Genomic DNA, 12014 nt, shown 5'->3' with positions numbered 1-12014 from the left:
GCTCAGCCGCCGGGGCGGGCGGGGCTGGGAGCGGAGGCTCGGCTTTGGTCGGATCGCAGGGAGAGGACTGGGGTTGGCGGCGTGAACACAGCCTGAAGGGGTTAGTGCACCACAGCTAGCCGGGAGGGAGTCCGGGAAAAAGTCTGCAGCTGCCGAAGAGGCAAGAGACTTTTTCTTCCCTGTTTCCTGGTGCGCGAGGAGAGGGGATTCAGGGCGCCGCCTAAACGAGCTCCAGAGACGGGCGCGAGCCGCGGCTATCAGCGCGGACCCCAGAGACGGGCATGAGACGCTAAGGCTGCTGCTGCCGCCACCAAGAAGCCTGTGTGCGAGCACCGGTCACTCTCCACACCTCCCCTCCCGGGAGCCTGTGCAGCCCGGCACGGCCAGGGTCCCGTGATCCTGGAACAACTTCCCCGGGAGAACGCGCGGTGCGCCTCCGGCTGCTGCAACGTCACGCCGGCCTCTGACGCCGCAGGCTCGCCCCGCCTCCTCTGTACCCCCCCTCCCCCCGGCCTGAGTGAGCCAGAGCCCCCGAAGCAGCTGCTCCTTTAACCCCGTCCTGTCTGGGCGGGGAACAGATGCCCTCAGGCGACCTACACGCAGAGGCGGGTCCAAATCCAAAGCTGAACCCCGGGAGCTGTGCGAACAAAGAAGAGAAAGGGAAATCTCTGCCAGCAGCCTCAGGAGCAGCGGATTAAATCTCCACAATCAACTTGATGTACCTGCATCTGTGGAATACCTGAATAGACAACAAATCATCCCAAATTGAGGAGGTGGACTTTGGGAGCAATGATACATATATTTTTTTCCCCTTTTTCTCTTTTGGTGAGTGTGTATGTGTGTGCTTCTGTGTGTGATTTTGTCTGTATAGCTTTGCTGTTACCATTTGTCCTAGGGTTCTGTCTATCCGTTTTTGTTTTTTTTTTTTTTGGACTTAAAAAAAATATTTTTTCCTTATAATTATTTTTTATTTTAAAACTTTATTTTATTTTATATTACTTTATCTTATTTTATCTTCTTCTTTCTTTCTTTTCTCCCTTTTATTCTGAGCTGTGTGGAGGACAGGCTCTTGGTGCTCCAGCCAGGCATCAGGGCAGTGCCTCTGAGGTGGGAGAGCCAACTTCAGGACACTGGTCCACAAGAGACCTCCCAGCTACATGTAATACCAAATGGCGAAAATCTCCCAGAGATCTCCATCTCAAAGCCAAGACCCAGCTCCACTCAACGACCAGCAAGCTACAGTGCTGGACATCCTATGCCAAACAACTAGCAAGACAGGAATACAACCCCATCCATTAGCAGAGAGGCTGCCTAAAATCATAATAAGGCCACAGACACCCCAAAACACACCACCAGACGTGGACGTGCCCACCAAAAAGACAAGATCCAGCCTCATCCACCAGAACACAGGCACCAGTCCCCTCCACCAGGAAGCCTACACAATCCACTGAACCAACCTTAGCCACTGGGGACAGACACCAAAAACAACGGAAACTACGAACCTGCAGCCTGCGAAAAGGAGACCCCAAACACAGTAAGTTAAGCAAAATAAGAAGACAGAGAAACACACAGCAGATGAAAGAGCAAGTCAAAAACCCACCAGACCTAACAAATGAGGAGGAAATAGGCAATCTACCTGAAAAAGAATTCAGAATAATGATAGTAAAGATGATCTAAAATCTTGGAAATAGAATGGAGAAAATACAAGATATGTTTAACAAGGACCTAGAAGAACTAAAGAGCAAACAAACAGTGATGAACAACACAATAAATGAAATTAAAAATTCTCTAGAAGGGATCAATAGCAGAATAACTGAGGCAGAAGAACGGATAAGTGACCTGGAAGATAAAATAGTGGAAATAACTACTGCAGAGCAGAATAAAGAAAAAAGAATGAAAAGAATTGAGGACAGTCTCAGAGACCTCTGGGACAACATTAAACACACCAACATTTGAATTATAGGGGTCCCAGAAGAAGAAGAGAAAAAGGGACTGAGAAAATATTTGAAGAAATTATAGTTGAAAACTTCCCTAATATGGGAAAGGAAATAGTTAATCAAGTCCAGTAAGCACAGAGAGTCCCATACAGGATAAATCCAAGGAGAAACACGCCAAGACACACATTAATCAAACTATCAAAAATTAAATACAAAGAGCAAATATTAAAAGCAGCAAGGGAAAAACAACAAATAACACATAAAAGAATCCCCATAAGGTTAACAGCTGATCTTTCAGCAGAAACTCTGCAAGCCAGAAGGGAGTGGCAGGACATATTTAAAGTGATGAAGGAGAAAAACCTACAGCCAAGATTACTCTACCCAGCAAGGATCTCATTCAGATTTGACAGAGAAATTAAAAGCTTTACAGACAAGCAAAAGCTAAGAGAATTCAGCACCACCAAACCAGCTTTACAACAAATGCTAAAGGAACTTCTCTAGGAAGGAAACACAAGAGAAGGAAAAGACCTACAATAACAAACCCAAAACAATTAAGAAAATGGTAATAGAAACATACATATTGATAATTACCTTAAATGTAAATGGATTAAATGCTCCAACCGAAAGACATAGACTGGCTGAATGGATACAAAAACAAGACCCGTATATATGCTGTCTACAAGAGACCCACTTCAGACCTAGGGACACATACAGACTGAAAGCGAGGGGATGGAAAAAGATATTCCATGCAAATGGAAATCAAAAGAAAGCTGGAGTAGCAATTCTCATATCAGACAAAATAGACTTTAAAACAAAGACTATTACAAGAGACAAAGAAGGACACTACATAATGATCAAGGGATCCATCCAAGAAGAAGATACAACAATTGTAAATATTTATGCACCCAACATAGGAGCACCTCAATACATAAGTAAAATACTAACAGCCATAAAAGGGGAAATCGACAGTAGCACAATCATAGTAGGGGACTTTAACACCCCAGTTTCACCAATGGACAGATCATCCAAAATGAAAATAAATAAGGACACACAAGCTTTAAATGATACATTAAACAAGATGGACTTAATTGATATTTTTAGGACATTCCATCCAAAAACAACAGAATACACATTCTTCTCAGGTGCTCATGGAACATTCTCCAGGATAGATCATATCGTGGGTCACAAATCAAGCCATGGTAAATTTAAGAAAAATGAAATCATATCAAGTATCTTTTCCGACCACAATGCTATGAGACTAGATATCAATTACAGGAAAAAATCTGTAAGAAATACAGACACATGGAGGCTAAACAACACACTACTTAATAACCAAGAGATCACTGAAGAAATCAAAGAGGAAATCAAAAAATACCTAGAAACAAATGAGAATGAAAACACAATGACCCAAAAACCTATGGGATGCAGCAAAAGCAGTTCTAAGATGGAAGTTTATAGCTTTACAAGCCTACCTTAAGAAACAAGAAACATCTCAAATAAACAACCTAACCTTACACCTAAAGCAATTAGAGAAAGAAGAACAAAAAAACCCCAAAGTTAGCAGAAGGAAAGAAATCATAAAGATCAGATCAGAAATAAATGAAAAAGAAATGAAGGAAACAATAGCAAAGATCAATAAAACTAAAAGCTGGTTCTTTGAGAAGATAAACAAAACTGATAAACCATTAGCCAGACTTATCAAGAAAAAAACGGAGAAGACTCAAATCAATAGAATCAGAAACGAAAAAGGAGAAGTAACAACTGACACTGCAGAAATACAAAGGATCAGGAGAGATTACTACAAGCAACTGTATGCCAATAAAATGGACAACCTGGAAGAAATGGACAAATTTTTAGAAATGCACAACCTTCCGAGACTGAACCAGGAAGAAATAGAAAATATGAACAGACCAATCACAAGCAATGAAATTGAGACTGTGATTAAAAATCTTCCAACAAAAGCCCAGGACCAGATGGCTGCACAGGTGAATTCTATCAAACATTTTGAGAAGAGCTAACACCTACCCTTCTCAAACTCTTCCAAAATATAGCAGAGGAAGGAACACTCCCAAACTCATTCTATGAGGCCATCATCACTCTGATACCAAAACCAGACAAAGATGTCACAAAGAAAGAAAACTACAGGCCAATATCACTGATGAACATAGATGCAAAAATCCTCAACAAAATACTAGCAAACAGAATCCAACAGCACATTAAAAGGATCATACACTATGATCAAGTGGGGTTTATCCCAGGAATGCAAGGATTCTTCAATATAAGCAAATCAATCAATGTGATACACCATATTAACAAACTGAAGGAGAAAAACCATATGATCATCTCAATAGATGCAGAGAAAGCTTCTGACAAAATTCAACACCCATTTATGATAAAAACCCTCCAGAAAGTAGGCATAAAGGGAACTTTCCTCAACATAATAAAGGCCATATATGACAAACCCACAGCCAACATCGTCCTCAATGGTGGAAAACTGAAACCATTTCCACTAAGATCAGGAACAAGACAAGGTTACCCACTCTCACCACTATTATTCAACATAGTTTTGGAAGTTTTAGCCACAGTAATTAGAGAAGAAAAAGAAATTAAAGGAATCCAAATTGGAAAAGAAGAAGTAAAGCTGTCACTGTTTGCAGATGACATGATACTATACATAGAGAATCCTAAAGATGCTACCAGAAAACTACTAGAGCTAATCAATGAATTGGTAAAGTAGTAGGATACAAAATTAATGAACAGAAATCTCTTGCATTCCTATACACTAATGATGAAAAACCTGAAAGTGAAATTAAGAAAACACTCCCATTTACCATTGCAACAAAAAGAATAAAATGTCTAGGAATAAACCTACCTAAGGAGACAAAAGACCTGTATGCAGAAAATTATAAGACACTGATGAAAGCAATTAAAGATGATACAAATAGATGGAGACATATACCATGTTCTTGTATTGGAAGAATGAACATTGTGAAAATGACTCTACTACCCAAAGCAATCTACAGATTCAATGCAATCCCTATCAAACTACCACTGGCATTTTTCACAGAACTAGAACAAAAAATTTCACAATTTGTATGGAAACACAAAAGACCCGAAATAGCGAAGGCAATCTTGACAAAGAAAAATGGAGCAGGAGGAATCAGGCTCCCTGACTTCAGACTACACTACAAAGCTACAGTAATCAAGACAGTATGGTACTGGCACAAAAACAGAAATATAGATCAATGGAACAAGATAGAAAGCCCAGAGATAAACCCACGCACATATGGTCACCTTATCTTTGATAAAGGAGGCAAGAATATGCAGTGGAGAAAAGACAGCCTCTTCAATAAGTGATGCTGGGAAAAGTGGACAGCTACATGTAAATGAATGAAATTAGAACACTCCCTAACACCATACACAAAAGTAAACTCAAAATAGATTAAAGACCTAAATGTAAGGCCAGACACCATCAAACTCTTAGAGGAAAACATAGGCAGAACACTATATGACATAAATCACAGCAAGATCCTTTTTGACCCACCTCCTAGAGAAATGGAAAGAAAAACAAAAATAAACAAATGGGACCTAACGAAACTTAAAAGCTTTTGCACAGCAAAGGAAACCATAAACAAGACGAAAAGACAACCCTCAGAATGGGAGAAAATATTTGCAAATGAAGCAACTGACAAAGGATTAATCTCCAAAACATACAAGCAACTCATGCAGCTCAATATCAAAAAAACAAACAACCCAATCCAAAAATGGGCAGAAGACCTAAATAGACATTTCTCCAAAGAAGATATACAGATTGCCAACAAACGCATGAAAGAATGCTCAACATCATTAATCATTAGAGAAATGCAAATCAAAACTACAATGAAATATCATCTCACACCGGTCAGAATGGCCATCATCAAAAAATCTATAAACAATAAATGCTGGAGAGGGTGTGGAGAAAAGGGAACCCTCTTGCATTGTTGGTGGGAATGTAAATTGATACAGCCACTATGGAGAACAGTATGGAGGTTCCTTAAAAAACTAAAAATAGAACTACCATACGACCCAGCAATCCCACTACTGGGCATATACCCTGAGAAAACCATAATTCAAAAAGAGTCATGTACCACAATGTTCATTGCAGCACTATTTACAATAGCCAGGACATGGAAGCAACCTAAATGTCCATCAACAGATGAATGGATAAAGAAGATGTGGCACATATATACAATGGAATATTACTCAGCCATAAAAAGGAACGAAACTGAGTTATTTGTAGTGAGGTGGATGGACCTAGAGACTGTCATACAGAGAGAAGTAAGTCAGAGAAAAACAAATACCGTATGCTAACACATATATATATAGAATCTAAAAAAAAAGAAAAAAAATGGTCAGAAGAAACTAGGGGCAAGACGGGAATAAAGATGCAGACCTACTAGAGAATGGACTTGAGGATACGGGGAGGAGGAAGGGTAAGCTGGGACAAAGTGAGAGAGTGGCATGGACATATATACACTACCAAACGTAAAAAAGATAGCTAGTGGGAAGCAGCCACATGGCAGAGGGAGATCAGCTCAGTGCTTTGTGACCACCTAGAGGGGTTGGATAGGGAGGGTGAGAGGGAGGGAGATGCAAGAGGGAAGAGATATGGGGACATATGTATATGTATAACTGATTCACTTTGTTATAAAGCAGAAACTAGAAACTAACACACCATTGTAAAGCAATTATACTCTAATAAAGATGTTAAAAAAATAAAATAAAAGTCTCTGTTTCCTAATGCAAATCTTATCTCTTTGTTCCTTCACAAGATTTTCTCAGCTATTCTTAACCCTCTGTGTATAAATCTTAGAATCAGCTTGCCAATTTTCACCCCAAATTCACAACAGGTTGCATTATAAATGATATTAGAGGTATTTAGTAATTTTAGGAAATAAATAATAACATTAAGGTCCCATTCAATTTGTTCTAAATCTTTCCAGTCCAGAGATTTGTTACTCAAAGTGTGGCCTGCAGACCACTGACATCTTTGCACTACACTAGCAAAAGGAACTGTAGCCCAAAGAGCAAGCTTTCCTTTGAACCTCAAGATAAACTCCAAAGGTCACTGTCTATCAGAAAGACATTCCAGGATCATACATCAGTATTAGGTTCCTCAGAATTGGACTGAACTGGTCCAAGAAATCTTCAGCCAATCCAAGTTGAATGTGTCTAGCTAGTCACCAGGCTAAGTACATTTTTTGGTCAGGTAGATGGGTATGTTATCCTAAAATAATTCATTCTTATGCATATTTGTATATTAAAGCTCTATTCTAAATGTACACATTTTTAACTATACCCAGATCACTAGGTTTCCAAATTGGTTAAACATTGGAATCACAAAGAGTTTTTAAAAATTCCTGAGACCCCTCCTCAGGAATGATGATGTAATCTGGCACATGAACTGACATTAGGATTTTATAAACTCCTCACATGATTCCAGTGTGCAGTAGTTTGAGAAATCTCTGGTCTAGAGATTAACCTATCTACTGAGTCTTTGTTTTATTTCAATATTTGTTTTTTGCATTTCTTGGGTTTCCAACTGGATCTTTTTCTCATCACCAATCTTTGATTCATAAATGCCAATTTGTTTTCCATAATCCATTATCTTAATATACCTACTTTTACATAACTGACCATTCCTTCCTTTAAATTTCTGAAAGTTGTAAATATCCTTATTTTAAAATTATTTGTAAATTGCCCAATTATTCCATTTCTTTGGAAGTAAATTATCCTTTTGTTGATTTCATTGTCATAATTTTATGTTTTCCTTTATGCTACGTAATTTTAATTTGCAAACTCATCCTCCGTGGAAGTTCCTTGGAGTTCCCTCCTATTCATGCATAGCCCATTGTGGCTGGTGCTTTTGCTAATATGTACATTCACCACCACCCCCCCCCCATTTCCCAGGTTAGAACCAGATCTTATGTTGGTAGCTCGAGTTTCTTTTTCCCTGTGGGATATTGTAGATTTCTTGGTTCAGTTACCTATTGAGAATATTGCAGTTTTTTTCTGCCATTCCAGGCTTCCAGCTCTGTGTGTGTGTGTGTGTGACAGAGAGAGACACAGAGAGACAGTGATAAAGACAGAGACAGAGAGACAGCAAAGGCTCATCTCAGTCACCTCTTTCTCTCACACAGGGCACATTCAGTCCTTGTCTTCCCAAGGAATTGAAATCTCCGTCTACACTGCCTGTTTCCTGTCCTAGCAGCTAGTAAGCCTATAGCTTCAGATGCTTTTCTCTGATTTGTACTTCTGTTAAACTCAACAGAAATATTTATCTTCTTTTGAGCTTGGCAATCGTTCCCTAAAACTACATGTATGTTTTGAGAACATTTATGTGTAACTGTGGGGCTAAGTGGAAAGGGAAATAGGGTGGGAAAAGTGGACCATCCATATGTATCTGCTCCATTATCTCCACTGAGAAAGAGGATAAGACACACGTGAGGAACTGAAACAGATTAGAAAGGGCTTGAAAAGCCATGTATGTTGACCTCCTGAGCATATAGGAAATGAATCTTGAGCCTATAGCCACTGGACTAAGAATTGATCCAGAATATTCCACTGGAGATTTTATGCTATGAAAATCTATTTAACTTTCTACTTTGATTCCAGAGGAACATAGAGATTCCAGTTGAACCACAGGACCTTTGTTATCTCTGCTCTTTTCTTTCGAACTATAGAATCTCTGCTACCATAAGTGCTAACTTTGTCTTGCAGGGTATAGTTAAACATATGAAGAATAGAAATCTGTATGCAGAATCATAGGTAGGAAACTTGCCTGTGAAGCAGTGTCTTGTGATTTCCATCCACCTGATTAACAATATCGCTGCTGCCAGAGTAGGAAGATATCATCAGTTTAACAATCTCAGTGGCTCCCTGGGTGGCAGCAAAATGAAGGGCTGTGCACTTCCCTTTCTGTAAAGAGTTTTGATATTAGAATCAATCAATATTTCATCCCAATTTAAGGATAAAACCTAAATTCACTTGTTTTTTTTTCTCCCCAGGCCAACAAAATCAAGGAATATGGAATTTCAGATGGTGAATAGTAACTGGTTTCATCTATTGAAAAGCATCAATAGAAAAATCCTAGCTAGCAATTTTATTTCCTTGCAATCCGACAGTTCTTGACAGCTCTGACAGTACTCCTATCATCAGTGTATCTCTACTGTATCTGTATTTGTGTTTGCAACTGCTTTTGGTAGCTCTCAAAATTCTTTAGATAGATTAAAATTTGGGAGAGTTTCTTGTTTGGCTTCTACATGAATAGCAGGAAATAATATCTATCTAATTTAATCGTAAAAGAGCTGTAAAGCACTTTGGCAAATAATTCACGACAATTCTACAATAAAAGTATCAGGTGGAATTTGAACAACTACCTCCATCAGGTCCAACTCTGCACCGCTGTCCAGGCACATTTTAATCATTTCCAAGTCACCACTTTGAACTGCCATGTGCAGAGGGCTAGCTTTCCCATTGTTCAAAAAGTTAATGTGAGACAGTCTGCTATGCCCATGTTCCTCACCTTTAGGAGAAAATAAAATTCAAGATAACAAATATTATAAAGAAATAAAAGGATTTTTTTAAAAAAGAAAGGACTTTCAGACTTACAGAAAAGCCCAGGTATAAATTATATTAAATATTTCTCAAATTAATAGCATCCACCAGAATAGGTTTCTTTACACTACATAATGGAGGAAAGCCTTTACTCACCAAACTTTAATATTATTTCCATGCATTTTTTGGCACCTGAAAATGCAGCCTGGTGAATAGGGAAGCATCCCCATTTATTTGATTTACATGGTTTAGCTCCTTTATTTAACTGGAAGAAAAGAAAGAATAGAAGTCAAATGACACAAGTTAAAGCCCAGATCACAAGAATGGGCAAGAATATGCGTCTCCCAGACCTTTTCACTACTCCATGCCTATGTAAAACTACACAGAAAAGCTTCATATAATATGAAATCTAGGCAAGAAGGTAATTTTGGAACTAGGCTAAGATTCTGAACTACAGACACTTTATATTTTCTAACGATGAAGTAACAACATAGACACAAAAATATCAATGTGATCCCCCACCAAACTAAAGTGAACACATTTTTCAATGAAATTAAAGAGATTTTTAAAGACATTATCATGATTCCTCCTACAACCATTCTCAATTCCTTATACAAATAAAGTGATATTTCCCAGATTATTTTCCTTTCATTTGTGCAATTAACAAATGATTAGACCAGCACTCATGTTAAATTATGAAAATTAGACATTTTACTAATCAAAGTTCTCTACTAAAACGTTGTTAAAAGAACTGAATGGTATATTACCTTGACCTCTGAATCAACCATTTTCAACAATCATTTTCTACAGATCACTGGATTTCAGTTTTGTTTTAAGTACCTTTCATTATCACAAAACAAGAGGTTTTGAAAAAGCAAAAAAGTGTGAAGAAGCAAATACCACCTATAATCTCACTTTTAGGGAGAGAATTGTTTTACACTTTAGAAGACAATATTCTTTTGTCTTCTTTGCGAAAGTAATGTTTATGTGTATACTATATGATCGCACTGTTTAAAAACGTATTTTACTTAATATTCTTAAATTATATGATTTTATCAAGTATGTATTCCATTTGGGGGTACACAAAACTTTATATAATGAATCCCTATTATTAAATTTCAATTTTTTCTCAGTTTTCTCTGCTATATATAACACTGGTGTTAATATCAGTGATACCTTTAATTATCTCCTAGAGATGTATCCCAAGAATTGGAATTGGTGAGTCAAAAAGTATTCGCAGCAACAGTGAATGAAATTCCCCGACTCATTAAAATTTCTCTAACACTGTAAGTCAGTAAGGATTTTTCATCCTTCTAATTTAAGAGATTAAAAAAAATGATAGCTCACTGTTTTAACATGTTTCTCTTTGATTACTAGAGAAATTAAATAAACTCTATGTGTCCCTTGCCAATTTTCTGTGGAGCATTGTCTTTTCCTTATAGATCTGTAAGAATACAGGTAATTTTATAACCATTTAAAGATAAATAGCTCGATACAATCATATGCTTTGTTGACTCGGGTCAATCGATGGGTTATAATCTAACCTAATACTGAACTCTCCATACATTCCCTGGTAAGGCCAACATGGTATTACGTGTTACTTTTAATTATTTCAATGAATTAATTGCTAGTATTTTTAAGATTGCATCTATATTTGTATGTGAAATTGATCTACATTTTTTTGGTCGGGGGAGCTCTCAAGTTTGGAATTACTATTATGTCTGCTTCATATAATTAATCTGCATGGTTTCACTCTTGTGCTATAGGAAGGTTATCTGAAATGGAAACTTCTTCCTTGAAAGTTTGAAAGAACTTGTAAAATCTATAAAAGCATGTAATATTAGCTGGTTCCAGAGCTTTAATAATGCTTTTTTAAAATACTTTTAATGGTTCCCTACAGATCTTTAAATTTTAGTCACTTTACTTTGTTATTTATCCCTTAAAAAAAGCATTTTCAGATTTTCAGGATAGGATTGCATACTGATCTTTAGCCATTTTAAAATTCCCCATCATATTCAGTTAAATCCCTTTGCTATTTCTAATTTTGTTGATTTGTGCTTTAGCTTTCTCCATTGTGGTTAGACTTGCCAATACTATGTCTGTTTTATTATCTTTTTTGGAGAAAATAACTCGATTTATTGAATAATTCCAAAATTATTACTTTCTGTTTTCAACTTTATTATTCCTTTATTCCATTTTTCTTTTGGTTTATTTGGGGCCCGTTTTCTAAATTCTTTGAGTATTAGTTACTTTATTTTTTATTCTCTTTTTGGTCCAATCATGACAGCTTATAAGAATGTGTATTTTTGTCCAAGTATACCTAGTAAATAGGTTAGAACACATTTGTGAATTGAAATATCCCACAGATACTCTGAAATTCTTTTATTTCATTTTATTTACTCTCTGGGATGGTGGAGAGGGAAAATCAAGCGCTAAAAATATAGAACCTGGCCTGAATAATGTACGAGTGGTTGAGGAATA

The 12014-nt window shown here is 37.4% G+C and overlaps 1 protein-coding gene across 1 annotated transcript in view; it reads right to left on the bottom strand.

The window, feature by feature from the left end:
* Positions 1-12014, bottom strand: part of TRPA1 (transient receptor potential cation channel subfamily A member 1) — a 57068-nt gene that overhangs the window by 29129 nt on the left and 15925 nt on the right. The window contains exons 6-8 of the mRNA XM_036830084.1: positions 9690-9798; positions 9356-9501; positions 8758-8894 (exon numbers count right to left, since the gene is read on the bottom strand). Of these exons, the coding sequence (XP_036685979.1) occupies positions 8758-8894; positions 9356-9501; positions 9690-9798 (392 nt within the window). The remainder of the gene's footprint in view (positions 1-8757; positions 8895-9355; positions 9502-9689; positions 9799-12014) is intronic.

This window comes from Balaenoptera musculus, chromosome 17, assembly GCF_009873245.2.
Source record: "Balaenoptera musculus isolate JJ_BM4_2016_0621 chromosome 17, mBalMus1.pri.v3, whole genome shotgun sequence".
In the NCBI taxonomy this organism is placed as follows: Eukaryota; Metazoa; Chordata; class Mammalia; order Artiodactyla; family Balaenopteridae; genus Balaenoptera; species Balaenoptera musculus.
The sequence above is the reverse complement of the archived record's forward strand: the minus strand, read 5'-3'. Positions and strand labels throughout refer to the sequence as shown.